The sequence below is a fragment of the Chaetodon auriga genome, chromosome 5, assembly GCF_051107435.1.
Source record: "Chaetodon auriga isolate fChaAug3 chromosome 5, fChaAug3.hap1, whole genome shotgun sequence".
NCBI classification, from domain to species: domain Eukaryota; kingdom Metazoa; phylum Chordata; class Actinopteri; order Chaetodontiformes; family Chaetodontidae; genus Chaetodon; species Chaetodon auriga.
This window is the reverse complement of record NC_135078.1, coordinates 27,113,986-27,129,068: the sequence shown is the minus strand read 5'-3', so window position 1 is coordinate 27,129,068 and position 15,083 is coordinate 27,113,986. Positions and strand designations below refer to the sequence as shown.

Below are 15,083 nucleotides of genomic sequence, written 5' to 3'. Positions count from 1 at the left end.
CAAACAAACGCGATAGGCTTCAGGAAAATGTGATTTTCTACTATATTTTAATGTTTCAGACCAAAAAGTTCCTGAAGATACTCTGCAGATGAGTTGATGAGAATATGATTAGTTTCTGCTCTAATGATAATAAACAATTACAGGGCTTATCATTCATTCTGGTTTTCCATCATCACATCCATCATACTTTGGCCGGTTTGATCATGAAACAGCAGTAAAATTACACTCCACGTGGTATTAAAAAAAAGTCTTAAATTAACTTGTTAAAGCTGCAGAAACTCTGTTTTGTGAACTTCTGCGTGCAGATTTAAAACAGGAAGTACAAGTTCGTCTTAAGAAAGAATGTAAAGTAGGTCTGATTCTGACAGTAAAGACATTAACAAAACACACCTGTGACTTAGAGGCACGTTCATGTGGAGCTTCAGTGTCACACAGAGCGTGGGAACTTTGAGTTTCACAGTTTTCTGCTCAGTTCTTCACAAAAGCTTCTTTTTTTCTTTTGACTCAAAATGTGAACACTTCAAGTTTTTCACATGTTTGCAGCGGGTGTTATAACCACATGTCGTTCCGACAGAAACAGGCCAGAAACCAGAGGAATAGTTCAGGGGCCTCCTGTGAGCGCCTGAGGGAAGTGAACGGCTGAATTCGCGCATGGAGAACATCATGGAGTTTAGCTCTAAAGGAAAACTGTATTCGCCGTGTTGCAGCCGCGGTGAACGTCGTCCGCTCGCTCTATCAAAAACAACTCTGTCATTTCTGGTGGTTTAATTGTCCCCAGTTTTCCTCACACCCTGAAAACCTATCAACACATCCCGTTGTTTTGTGTGTCTACCTCAGACACTGAGCGGAGACCACAGCTGCACGTCTTATTACATTTCCCCCGACGCCATGAGCTCACTCCAGGCCAGTTGTGTTTTGCTGCATGGTTACTCCTCACGCTGACTGTGGATCAGCGTGAGTTTGACCTCCGAGCGAAAAGCTCTGTTATAACACCGCTGAGATCTGCACTCCATCAGAGCGGCGGGCCGTGTCAGTGCGATGCTTTAATACGTCGACCTTAAGGTGGGCTGATGGGTAATTTCTCAAACGGCGGGTCGAGGTCTGAGCCGTAGTAAAAAGAGTAAAGTGACGCCGTGCTTGGTGTGCCTTCCCAGACGTTCTCCAATAAAGAGTTTCCTTCCCTGCCTAAATTTAACAGCAGCCACTGCAGCGTTTGAGGACGCATGTATGGCCTCTCTGTTGTTACGCAGAACAATTTAGCCATTGTGGAAGCCTGGCTGCGAGTCAGCCGGCCTTTCTGTTGACTCATATTTTAGCACTTTCACCTACTGTACGCTTCCACAGAAACAGAAGACGGTGGCAGCTCTGAGTCCAGTTTGTCGTCGTGTAAAGTGTGACTGATGGGTTTCATTGCTGTTCTGGGCTCTGCTGGCAGCTGCACTGTTAAAAACTGATATCTATACCAAATGCACGGAGCGCAGTCCAAATTACACCCTGGCTCTCTCCCCGCTCAAATATTTGGAACGTTTGAGGGAAAAGGAGAAGATGGCTTACTTATTCACTCACTCTGTTGTGTAATTTTTTTAGCTGCTTTTTAAATTTAGCACGAGCGAAGCCTGTATTTAGCCTCTTCGCTGCTTCGCTCTCACGGCTGCGTATTGTTGTACCAGTGCTGGATGGAATGTGTGGGTGTCCGCTGGACTTTTTTTAACAAGTGATATTTCATATTTGTTCGAGGTCCGCTCGCTGTGGCACTCAGCTGCATCTCATGCTCTCAAGTTAAGATCGAGCTCTGGAAAAAAGTGTTAAATGTTCCAAAAAGCTGCTGTTTCCAAAAAGGTCACGAATGAGCTTTCATGCTGAATGTCTCAGATTCTTTCAATCAGACCTCAGATCAGATTTGATTCGTTTTACTTTCCACTGGAACTGAAATCAGATGTCTTTATGTCTCCGTTTGACTTTGTTAGCTGTTGAACTGGGTTCGCTGCAGTGTGTTCGACCTGTGCTGCGCGCAGCGATGCTAACCCAAAAAAACGATTTAATGTTCAGATTTTATGTGAAACTTTGAAGAAACTAAAGGCTGGTGGTGAAAACGAAGCTGCAAATTAATCAGTTTGGTTTCAGTAGAGGATAAATCAGACAGAAGTGTGTGTGTGTGTGTGTGTGTGTGTGTGTGTGTGTGTGTGTGTGTGTGTGTTGCTCGCACTGTGGGAACATAAATCTGTTTGCACAGTCACATTGTGGGGACTTGTCGTCCGTATGGGGACAAAATGCAGGTTCTTATAATGTAAATCATTACATTTCAGGATACGGTTCAAGGTCAGTCTCCAGGAAATGAATGTAAGTCCATTAAATGTTCCCAAAAGTGATGGAAACACTGTGTGTGTGTGTGTGTGTGTGTGTGGGTGTGTGTGTGTGTGTGTGTGTGTGTGTGTGTGTGTGTGTGTGTGTGTGTTACTACCAGCACTAGCCCGTCTGTTTGGAATTGACTGTTGAAACAAGGATTATGGGTGGTGTGCTTTCTCCATCTTTTCTTTATTAGCGCCTTGCTTGGGAACCAGCTGTCAAAAGCTAAGATTTAAACTGGCCCAGGGTTGCCCGATGTCTTTGGATTTGCGGAGACACATGCTGTCGGCATTTGCTGAAGCTAGCTCGACCACAGCGAGGCTCCGGCTTCCAGCCCTGCCAGTCATGGGAGGTCTGAGAGACGCCGCAGAGGACGGAGAAGCTCGCATTTGAACAAATTGCTGGGTTCTGTGTGTCGTCTACGACTTATATGCTTTTGTGATGCATGAGAGTGTTTATTTTCATCCCTCAATGCAGTCGTTAAACGGCGAAAGGACGCGGCGTGCTTCGGCTTAGACGGGTGGTGTAACTGGCTGGTAGGAGCGTGTCGTCATCAGAGTACACCATTAAATATCTATCATGTAAAACACTATCACATTACAGGTATGTTATGATGACATGGCAGCGGAGAAGCTTGTTCCCTCCAAAGAGTTGCATCATGATCTACAGTTCTTTTATCCCCCTGCAGCTGTTAATAACACCCGGGACTCGCTCCATGGATGATAGCTGCCAGTGGAGGAAAGTACACAAAGGGAGTACATGTACTCCAGTGTCACATTTAAGTATAGTTTGGAAATACTTAACATGTGTATTTCAGAGGAAATCATGTACTTTTTGCCCTGCAACATTTATTTTACAGCTACAGTAACTCACAGAGATAACACTGAGCTTGTTACGTTTAGATTTTACCTTTAGACAAAAGAAAAATCAATAAATAAAATACAATAAATAAAACATCTGTAAACATTAAACCAGAAGCTCCTGAGCTTTTTGGCTTGTGGCCCCTTAAAAAATATAGTGTCCAGTTGGCCTGACCCCTACATTGGAAACCACTGGATTAATAATGAATCCTTTTTGATGCTTTTAGTATAATAAATAATAAAAATCCTGCTAATACTTTTACTGCAGTGGAGCGCGAGCAGCAGGTGGCGCTGAGCTGGACGGCTACACAAAGTTGGACAAAGCGACACAGAAGCACCAGAAACACTTTAACTATCAGTGATTTATCAGCCTCTCTCGGACTCTTCTCCAGTCACTTTGCATCATGCTTCGTCACTACCTTCCGCTCTCCTCTTCTCTCCTGACGATGCTCAAAGACATTTCCAGGGCACTGTTCGCTGGACTTCTGTTGTTAATAAAGATTTGGAGCTCCAGTCTTGGCTGGCGGCTGAGGCCTCGGGGCACCGGGGGAACAACGGCGTGCGCTCGAAGCTCGGCCAGATCTCTGAGCGCATTTCGACGCTCACTGGCGACTTTCGGGTTCCTGCAGCTCTCCTCAGATATCGTTAGAAAGGAGGCATGGCACACACACACAGCGCTCCTCATACCATCAGTCAGTGTACATGTTAGCTTGTGTCTGGTGCATCTTATGGTTTCATACTGATGGATGGTTTCCCGTGAGCCAGGATTTATATTTTGTGCTTAATGTGGGTAATTAGTCTTCCTTCATTGCACGGGAACATTAAAGGTTCAGCCATCGCAGAGAGCAAATATGACACTGTAAAGCGAGGCTTACAGTGTGCCAGTTACAGTTTGTCTCCCTTCCATCTGCTTTCATTTACACCCAACAAGCGATGTGAGTTATTAAAGCCCACAGGGGAGCAGTAAATTCACCCACAGGGTTGCTTGCAGCTCCTCAAAGCTGGCGGCCGGCTTGTGATGACGGCCTGCATTTACGGCGCTCTCATGGTTCTTGGACGCGTTGTGCTGCCTGCTCTAATGGGCCACATGAACATCTATCCATCGCATTCACTCCGGGGTCACAATACATGATGACTAAAGAGCTGCATGTGCGAAACAGACAGAATGAGAGCAGCGATTTAGTTACACAATGAAGTCAACGTATTGTGCTATGCTTTGTAATATGAATCACTGAGCCTATGGGCCAGGAAACAGACAGCCTGACTGTCAGTTTCGCTCTCGCTCTCACTTTTTCCAGCAGGAAATAGTGCAGACACAGTCCATCTAATCATACACTTATTCAGTCTGAGAGTCTCGAGGAGTGAGGAGAGGTGTGCAGTCTCTCGGTGTACACCCGACCAGCCAATGAAAGTGTTGTTTTCTTCAGATGACAGATTGAGGAGGGTAGTGGTTTGACCTGAAACCAGGGCCAAGCCCCAATTACTGCATTCTTGCACTGTAGCCATTAGCTCACTGTCTCTGGGGACTCCAAATCTCATATTAAGGAATGACACGGAAAAAGTGAGTTATAATCAAATAAGATTTTTGAAGACAGAAGGGATTTTCTCTCAGTGTAATAATCACCTTTGCTGAGTGTCGATGTGTCTCTCGTCTGTCCGTTCGTATGATCTCACGCCTCTTTAGTTCATGTCTTCTTTTATGGCCTTCTAAGCACCAATGAAGTATTTTTATTTTGTATCCAAAGCAAAAAGAATAAAGCGGATTTTTCCTCTTTAGATACAAAAACAAAGCCAAGCGAGCCAACTTTTATCAAAATGTGACGCTTCAAATGTGAAAGCCATTTAAGGGAGGGATGCTGCTAATGTGGCTCTAAAATACTCAACGTCGTCTTCTTGATCGAAGCACATTCTCCAAACGGTTTTCAGCTTTATTTTACTTTTCTTTTTCAGACAAAAGAACAGCAAGAGCAAGTCCTAAATCAGAGCAATAAAGTCCTCCTCTACTGTGCCTTCTTGGACTACAGGTGGGTGTGTGTTCATGAGTCAGATGCAGCGTGTCTCAATTATTCATTCAGATGTGGAGCCAAAGAGATTTTATCTTGATTGTTGACTCTTTGCATATTCTTGACTCAAGCCTTCAAGGTTTTAAATCACAAGAAATGACCAATGATTTGGAAAAGGTGTATTTCCCTTTTCTCATTCAAATCAAAAACATCCAGCGCAGCATGTGTTGCTGTTTCAGTTTAGTGCATCTTGAGCAACAGCCCTTTGTAAAAAAAAAAATAAAAAAAAAATGGTGATCTGATGGATGGAGCCAAAACATTATTTAGAAAGCATAAATCATCTTAAAAGGGAGTGTGTTTTCGTTGGATTCGAAGGCTTCCTCTCTTTACTCCCCTTTGCTCTGAAGCTCAAGAAGAATGTGAATTATGGGATTGCCCTGTCAGATCGCCCTGGTACATCCAGGAGAGACGTTTCTCTGTGTGCCTCCCACCGTGGATCACGTCGACAGATCTCTGCCAGCAGAGCCGGCCATGTTCTGTGTGTTCGCACCTTCATTTTACTTTACCTCTGGAGTGTGTTTTCTCTCTAAATAACACCCAATCATCATCTTTTTCAGTTCACATGAGGGAATATGGTCCAACAAAGGTTGTGTACGCTCCGATGGAAACATGACGTACTCCGTGTGTTTGTGCAACCATCTCACCAACTTTGCCATACTTATGCAAGTGGTGCCCATAAAGGTATGATATTTGGCCTCTTACTTATTGTCTCTGTATTTACAATGACTTGCAGCAGGCAGCTGTTTTCAGTGAAAAAGCTCTAATAAACCGACTGTACTCTTCCTGCTCAGCACCAAACGACGGACAAAGTGAGCAACTAGCTGGTGAACGTAGTGGAGCAGTATTGGATGGTGGAGACTAAAACAGAGCTAAAAGGAGGGTGACTGACTCTGCCACATCTGCTGAATGTGCAGCTGTTTTCTTAGCCACACCTGAGCCACGATACCTTTATAAGGTGTTAATATGTCACATGTTTTCAGCATGTTGTGCTGCCCCCAAAAAATGAATTATTGTACAGAGAGACATCATTAAAGGTGCAATATATAACAGTAGGAGTTTAAAACATTCAATTAGAGCAGGGGCGGGTAATTCATTTTTACAAGGGGCTGCATGAGAAACCTGAGCTGTGTTAGAGGCCGAACCAACAATAACTTGAACTTAATTCTGCTCAATATTAGTTTTCTCCCATTGTAAAAAATAGTAAATTAAATATTTCGATTAGCTGCTGCTGGTAATCAGAAGAAAAAGGATATTATATGATGTAACTTGTCTTGACAGCTGCATCTCTGGATGTGCAAAGTTAAAAAAAGTAAAGTAAAAAGTAAAAAGTCCTTGTTGATTTTGCAGCTTAGCTAGCAAAGCAGGTACCCGGTGGGCCCCATAAGGGCCAGATGTGGCCCTTAGGGCCGTAAAATGCCCAGCTGTGCTGTAGAGGAGGGTTTATCCCTCCAGCCATATTCAAAGAGTGTCCCTCCCTCTGTGTCTTTGTCACAAAGTAAGTAGATTTGTAGGAACATAATTGGACAGGAAGCGGTGGTTTACCACACAGTAACCCACCAACCAGAAGCCCCCACTGCAGCCTCCTGACAGTTTATTGTTCCACCCTCGAGGTCAACGGCAAGCAGGCCTTCAGAGTCACAATGTCGGTTTGACTGGTGGTTTTATACAGAAGTACTCTGGACAACCATGATTAAGTGTGGTTCTTCTGGGTCTCTGCATAGGTCAGTGGTCCATTCCTCAAGGACCACAGTCCCTGAAGAGACCAAAAGACTGCTCTTTGGACCATCATTCACAGACTTAAAGTCCCTTTAAAACCCCTGGGATGAGAACCATTCCCCCCTCTGCTGTGAACTCATCCTGCACAGCATCAAACGTTTACATTATCTCCATCGAGAGCAGTTCAAACCTGTGTACACTGTCACCACAGTCTAAGCCTTTGTTATCCAAGAATATGAGCCATTGGAGTACGGTCAGCATCCACAATGGCTTCTTTTTATAGAGGAGAGGAGCGAAGTGGGCCAGCGCTGTATTTAAGGAGCAGAAGTCTATTTGATGCTATACTTTCCCTCAGTCAGTCTCTAATTAGTGGGCTGCCTCATCCCTCAGCTGCGAGGGAACATCCCACGTATCCCTTTTCTGGAGGGCTGAGACTCCTCTGCCCTCATAATGACAAGGCACATGTGAAGACTGTTAATGGAGAATCAAACCCAAACCCTGAAAATAGCCTGAACTCCAAAACAGCTTGGATGCACGAGGCCGGACGCATGGACGTGTACGTATGGAGAGACGCAACGATGGCTGTCACTCCAAACAGTCATTTGGCTGCACTTTCACTGTGACTCCACGCCAGTTTTACCAAAAACAGTTAAAGCACAAAAACAAAGGTGCATAATATGTGAATACCTGTCAGATCGAGGTTTTTTATTGTCGCACAGGAGGATTTAAACCGTTTTGTCAAAGCTTCATGACAGGATGCTGTTGGAGAGTTTCCTGCCTGAGAAATACTGATGTCAGAATCGTCTTCATGACTTTAATGGTCGAGGCTGAATGTGGCACAGTGTGCTGATCCACCGTGTGGCTAAAATCATGTTTGGTCACGTCGTCTTGTCCGTTGTTGATGGTGATGCGTCTCTGTGCACAGCTCACTACCGGCCACAGGGTGGCACTGTCAACCATTGGTTATGTCGGCTGCTCCATATCCATCTTCTGTCTTGCCATCACGCTGGTCACCTTTGCTGTTCTGTCGTGAGTATCATCGCATTAAAAGCCTTTGACAGGGCATTTTCAAGAACATGGCACACTTTTTAGTAAGCAGACTCATGGTACTGTGTATGAATATTCTACTTCAGACATCCTATAAAAACTGTGTGGTGTTCATCCGTACTCAAAACATCTATGTTTCATTCGCTTCCTGTTCTTGTTAGCTCTATAAAGTACTGCAGTAGTAATCAGTGTGACGCTGTGCTCCTGCTGCTCTGCAGGTCAGTGAGTACCATCCGTAACCAGCGCTACCACATCCACGCCAACCTGTCCTTCGCCATCCTGGTGGCCGAGATCTTGCTGCTCATCAGCGCTCGCTTCGAGCCGGGCACGGTGGGTACACGGCACAGGCCAGCTGGTTTATGATGAAGATGATGATAAGAAGATAAAAGAAATGAAAGTAAAAATCACAGAGCCGTTTGGGTGGTAACAGTCTGCTTTCATCCCATGTCCCAGCTGCCTTGTAAGGTCATGGCCGTCCTGCTTCACTTCTTCTTTCTGAGCGCCTTCGCCTGGATGCTGGTGGAGGGCCTCCACCTCTACAGCATGGTGGTGAAGGTGTTCGGCTCCGAGGGCAGCAAACACTTCTACTACTACGGCATCGGCTGGGGTAGGTCCGCTCCGCCTGTGGTTACTGCCTTCTTATCGCCTGTCTGCTCTGATTAACGTTACGTCAGCTTGTGTTATTGTCCCCAGTTCCACCCGGTGTCCTGCCTCCACCTCATGCCAGGCCCTTACTGTAGATATGGTTGATGTTTTTGACTTTTTATCTGACTTTATGGGTCAAATATTGTAAACAACTGTGACCCTGTTAAGTAAACCTGCTTTGAGATCTATTCCAGTGCAGCGTCTGTCTCTGCTGCTCTCAGTGAACCGGACTTTGACGGACAGATGAAAAGAATCTGGGACATACGTTTACTGTCTTTGGCTGCTGAGGAATGCATAGTCTCTCCTTCACATGCTGAACCCATTAGTGGAAAACCGATCCCCTTTTTATTACTTCCTTTCTTCTGGCCAGAGTAATTTTTCATTTTGTGTGGCCAGCTGCAAATGATGTGCTGGAGACGTCTCTGACAGTTAAAAGTATAGCTGTTATACATAAAAAGTAAACTCATTTATAATTAATCGCTGCTGCTATTAGCTGTGATAAAGGCTGCTTTCATTTCCTCCTTTAAAGGAAAAGTTCTGAAGATCAAGACGTCACAATCAAGAGTGATTTCCGGGGAAGTGAGCAATTAGCAGATAAATGAGAGCAAAGTGTGCAAAGACAGGTGTTAAAACGGAGAGTGGAGCATAACGAGCGTCGTGATGTTCACCAGGGCCACGAGGCCGTTTGCTAAATTATCCGCGGCGCTGTGAAGGTGAATGATGTTTTAATGGCTGCTCAGCCTACACCTGTCATATCCTGCTTGTCTGAGCAGGTCTGCTCTGCTGTGTCTGAGCTGAGGACATGAGCGCTGCTGACTTTTCTAACCCTGAGATCAGCAGAGTCCTGGTGGCGCTAAACGTCAGTGTGCCAACAAAGGCAGAGAAGAAGAAGAGTGAGAGCGTTCAGAGATTTAAAAAAATCAGATTTATGAGGGAGGAAAAGAATCGACACGTTTGTTTGTTTACAAGAAAACGCCACTGTGTACTACACCGCTGAAGCACAGTGTTAGTGTGTTTCATTTTACTATTAAAACCTAAAGTGTACTCGGGCCCTGTGTCAAAATCTAGAACTGAATACTTCTCATGTTTATTTCACTTGGTATTTATTCTGTTTTCTCCCAGGTGAAAAAATATTTTACTTAAATTATACTTGTTGAAGTACTCTTCAAGTATCAAATATACTTTAGTGTAGTCAAGTAGTCCTTGAGTACACAGTACAAGTAATTCTTCAGTATACTTGAAGTGTGGATTGTATGCCAATTTTTTACAAACTTTATGTGTACTGAAGTACTCCAGTGAAAATCAGGATTCATGAATATTCAAAACACATTGTTTCATATCACCAATGTGTTGGAAATATACTTAAATATACTTCAAATGAAGTGAAATTTAAGTACACTCTAATGAAGCATGGTAACAATGTATTACAAAGAACTTGAAAATAAGTTTACTTACTTCATAAGTACACTTTATTACTATTTATAATAAACTTACTTACAATAGAGTACAGTGACACAGCACAGTGTCAGTGCAGTGACACAGTGGAGGGATACAGTACAGGGACACAGTGCAGTGACACAGTGCAGTGACACAGTGCAGTGACACAGTGCAGGGATTCCATGAGACCTGAGGAACAGTCGGACTTGGTGCAGATCCACACATGGATCTGTGTTTAATATACTGTAATACCACAAATGTATCACTAGAAAAAACACAGTTAAGCTGCCATGAGATGTTATATACACACTGCACACGATTGGCCCCTGACTGCAGAGTTCTTGCCCCGGGGCCCGTTGCCCGTTAATCCAGTGACATATTTGGTGAATGTGTAACGTGTTTTTTCTGTGTTCACCGTCAGGCTCTCCGCTGGTGATATGCGTGGTGTCCATGACATCAGCTCTGGGCAGTTATGGCGAAGTTGACAAGTAAGTCGGACCCACGGATTCATTTTGTTCCATCAAAGCTCGCTGCGTGAGCTCAGCCGAGTTCAGTGTGACTCCAAAGCTTTTAGGTTAACAGTAACTCCGTGTGTCATCCCATAATACATTACAGCATCGTAGCACTTTGACTTGGAAGGGAACATGTGAGTTTCTTACTCTCGCTCCTGTCGCTGCTTTCTCAGCTGCTGGCTGTCGCTGAAGAACGGGGCCATCTGGGCGTTTGTGGCTCCGGCTCTGTTTGTCATCGTGGTGAGAAATTTACAATAATTAGCTTTTTATTTTACAGCTGCAGTATTCAGGATTCATCGTAAAGTTTTATTCTACTCGAGGAGGAAAGGAGCAAAAACCAGCGCTGCTGTTTTAAATGTGTTCAACCTTCTGACCGAGGTCAAACCGTCGTGTACTTTAGTGTATTAGAAATAGAATTCAAGTATAAAAACGTCAGTACAAGTACACTTTCACTGTTTTTATTTAAAGTATGTTTGACATCTACTTTTAAAACTTCTCAATAGATCCCAGGAAGTTCTACTTAAATGTATTAAAATGAAAATACTTACTCTGCGGTACTTAAAATGGTATTTCAAAGTACATATAAAAAGTATAAATGTATTATAAATTGTACTTGAGTGTACTTTTTAATAGTTATAAAGTGTACTTATCAGAAGTATACTTATTTTCAATACACTGTTAGCATGCTTCATTTAAGTGTACTTTAATTTTACTTCATTTGAAGTATATTTAAGTATATTTCCAACACATTGGTGATATAATACAGTTGTACTGTGAGTGTGTTTTGAATGCTTCAGTAAAGTTTGGAAAAAGTTAGCAAACTGTTTACACTTCAAGTACTAATCAAGTGGTACTCAAGGGCCACTTGAGTACATTTAAGTACACTCTTATACTTCTAACTGAAGTGTGTTATGTGTCACCTGGGCTGATTTCCAGGTGAACATTGGCATTCTGATATCTGTGACCAGGATCATATCTCGAATCAGCGGAGAGAGCTACAAGGTGCACGGAGACGCCAACGCAGTCAAGTGAGCTCATGTCCGTTACTCCACGCTGTCCTCTCATTGAAGGCTAACAACACAAACACGGCCGTCTCTGCCTTTGTTTCCAGGCTGACAGCAAAGGCGGTGGCGGTGCTCCTGCCCATTCTCGGCATCTCCTGGATCTTCGGCGTTCTCGCCGTCAACACGCACTCTTTGCCGTTCCTGTATATTTTTGCTGTATTCAACTCGTTACAGGTGGGTTCTCCTGGACGGGGGGTTTTCTTTTCCAAAATGTTTGCAGCCATATGTGACAAATCTGCTGAAGTTGTCCTTTTTTGTTTTTTAGGGGTTCTTCGTCTTCTTGTTTCACTGTCTTCTCAACTCTGAGGTACGATGTTAAATATGTGTGCTCTGAGGCTGAAGGCTCTCACTCGGAGAAGGTGTTTTTTCTCATTATTGTCCTAAATGACGTCGCCTCTCTCTGCAGGTCAGAGCTGCTTTCAAACACAAAACCAAAGTGTGGTCTCTCACCAGCAGCTCCATCCGAAACATCAATGTGAAGCCGTTCAACTCTGACATTGTGAGTGCTGCTGTCCTTCAGTAACACTGACGCGCTCCGCCCTGACCTGTCTAACCTTCTCCTTCCCGTCCTCCAGATGAATGGAAACAAGGAGGGCGTGACTCCCACCAAGATGAACACGTGGGACAAAAGCACCAACTCAGCCAATCGCATCGACCTGTCCGCCGTGTAGAGCCACCGGCGCTCGCCTCCGTCTCGTGTAGAGCGACAAGCACTGGCCAGAATATTCTCCCACTTTCTTATGTAACGAATTGGACCCTCATCCACGCCAGTGAACGTGATACCGAAGGAGGCGTCGTGCAGCTGATTGAAGACAAGCAGACTCTGAGGACTGTGCCTTATTATCGTCTCATAAAACATGTTGTGTTCCTAAAAACACGAGCAGGGATTTGTGAGGAGGTCAGTGAAGTGACGGGGAGTCAAAAGATCCATGAGTGTAGTTCAGGGTCAGGCTGTGACGCTCTGTAAACCGGAGCATCTCCATTTGTCGGTTGCATTGTCCACCTGTACACGTAGCTGCTTTGCTAATTTAACAGCAGTTCCACATTTTGGGAAATACACTTTTTTGCTTTCTTGCTGAGACTTAAACGAGAAGATTGATACCACTCTCAAGTCTGTTCAGTAAATATGAAGCTATCGCCAGCAACTGTAGCGTAGCTTAGCACAAATGCTGCAAACAGTGGGAAACAGCTAGCCTGGCTCTGCCCAAAAGTGACAAAATCCACCTGCCAACTTTCACCAGTTAACACATTTCATTTATTTAATCTGTACGAAAGCAGGAGTGTCACATCGTGGTTTTACAGTTATGTGCCCGCTAGCCAAGCTAACCGTTTCCCCCAGTTCCTTTAGCTGTGCTATGCTAAGCTAAAGTAATCCACTGAAGCTTCATTCGTGTCTATTTCCCAAAATGTCAGAATATTCCTTTAAATCACAGAGAAGTGTTTTGACATGTAACCTGTCTCACACCTTAAGTGGCTTTAATTTACTGACAGGAAACGTAACAGATGATTAAACATATTTCAGGGTATGCTTTGGTACAAATGCAAAAACTTGGATGGAAAAAAGACCAAGAAAGGCAGAATATTTCCCTTAAATGAAGAGTTAGATGAAGGCCTGTTTCACCAGCTGTTAACAAACTTATATTTTATCTCACCTGGATGAATTTCTGCAGCGTTCACCTGATTCATGCAGCTTTAATCACCTTTGGGGGCAGTGCAACTCAGCAGCCAGCAGTGTACCAGTGAATTAGACCCTATGGAATTCTGATATAATGTATTTATTTATTTTGTGATTCTGAGTTCTGTATCGTGTCTCCTGCAAAGTGTCACAGCTCAGCAGTCAGTATGTCCTCGTGTTAAACTCTGTCCGTCTCAGTGTCTCTTCCAGCGGACTGACTGGTGTGTCTGCAGAACCTCACGTCCGAGTAAGCTGCCCGATGTCGTGCTTTTTGAGGAACAGTGAATTCTGGTGGTGTGTTGGACACATTCTGTGAAGTTTTACGGTGTCTTTGGCTGTTTCTGTTGCTGATTTCTTTTACATTTTCATACAGTTTTTTTTTTTGTACACTAAAATATGAAACACGTTCTACGGCAGAGGGACTTAAAGAGGTTGTTTTTTTCTTAACATACTGTGAGAATGGAGGGAGATGACATTATTTAAAGTGTCATTGATCTTACACTGTACCAACATTACGTTTCCAGAACAGGATTTACTGTAAGTCACTCTGCGCTCACCTTTCATGTCCGATTTAAAGTTAAATATTTCAGTATTTTTATGCTTGTATGGCCATAAATGATTGTTGTCTTATGGTACTATGGTTTGTGCTTCCAATTATCTTTATTATAAAATGTTTATGAGAAGAAGTCTGTGTCATCTTCATTATTTTCACCGTTATGTTGACATTAGTATATTTGGTGGATTTATAATAATATAATCAGGTGTCCATGTGTGCACTGAATGAGGTTTTGTTTGCTGGAATCTTCCTCCTGTTCATACTGGCCCTTAATAATCGCTTCCTGATACGCTTCCAATGGAAGTGATGCAGCACAAAATCTGTTTTTTACACATAATAAAAACTGGATTTCAGTGCACGTGTGACCACATATATCTTAGAGAATGTGTGAAAATATGTATACTATACTACTATAGAAAAAATAGTATACCAATATGAAATGTAAATATGTAAACAAATTGTATTATGCTACAATAAATAATAACATCATACATTCAGTAACATAGAATCAAGAAAACTACTACTACTGCTAATACTAATACTATAAAAATAACAATACTAACAATAGTACCACCTATAATAATATATAAAGTAATAGTAGTATAAGGTGATACAAAGTAGTATATAGTAATAATAATGATGATAATAGTAAAATAATGCAGTACCGATACGCAGTATAAATAACAGTATTGCACCACTGGATTGTTGCACAGTCCAGCTGAACTGTTGCTCATGCTGATGAGATGATGATGATGAGTCACGTATGATGTAATTCTGCACATGAATGTGTTCAGGTGATGAAGAGGATCTGGACTTTGCCTCACTAACGGATGACAAACGTGATGGAAGTTATCATATGTGGAATACACTTCATTTTGCTTATTTTTGAGTATTTCTGCGAGCTTTGTTTAATTTGAGTCTTTGCGCAGATATATTTCTGACCAGCCGCCAAAACACCACCTGATGTAGCATTTAAAAATAAGCCTTCGCCAAATTAAGACATTGAAGCGCGAGTTTACGAGGCGTCCCTGAAGGCGCCATCGTCAAACATCTGTCAGTGCGTCTGCGCATGCTCACCGTGAGATATGAATAAGAAGAAGACAATAATTCTGCGCTCAGAGTGAACACAAACAGCTCTGAGGGACATTAACGTCCGTTTTGC

At 43.3% G+C, this 15,083-nt stretch overlaps 1 protein-coding gene across 2 annotated transcripts in view; it reads left to right on the top strand.

Annotated features, from left to right (window-relative positions):
- The window catches only part of adgrd1 (adhesion G protein-coupled receptor D1), a 28,796-nt gene extending 14,795 nt beyond the window's left edge, over nucleotides 1-14,001 (top strand). For both annotated transcript variants that reach the window (XM_076729857.1, XM_076729858.1), the window contains 12 exons: nucleotides 5,157-5,230; nucleotides 5,827-5,950; nucleotides 7,911-8,014; nucleotides 8,251-8,362; nucleotides 8,486-8,639; nucleotides 10,536-10,602; nucleotides 10,800-10,866; nucleotides 11,563-11,654; nucleotides 11,738-11,864; nucleotides 11,956-11,997; nucleotides 12,097-12,189; nucleotides 12,266-14,001. In XM_076729857.1, the coding sequence (XP_076585972.1) occupies nucleotides 5,157-5,230; nucleotides 5,827-5,950; nucleotides 7,911-8,014; nucleotides 8,251-8,362; nucleotides 8,486-8,639; nucleotides 10,536-10,602; nucleotides 10,800-10,866; nucleotides 11,563-11,654; nucleotides 11,738-11,864; nucleotides 11,956-11,997; nucleotides 12,097-12,189; nucleotides 12,266-12,361 (1,152 nt within the window). In that variant the 3' untranslated portion in view covers nucleotides 12,362-14,001. The remainder of the gene's footprint in view (nucleotides 1-5,156; nucleotides 5,231-5,826; nucleotides 5,951-7,910; nucleotides 8,015-8,250; nucleotides 8,363-8,485; nucleotides 8,640-10,535; nucleotides 10,603-10,799; nucleotides 10,867-11,562; nucleotides 11,655-11,737; nucleotides 11,865-11,955; nucleotides 11,998-12,096; nucleotides 12,190-12,265) is intronic.
- The last annotated feature ends 1,082 nt before the right edge of the window (nucleotides 14,002-15,083 follow it).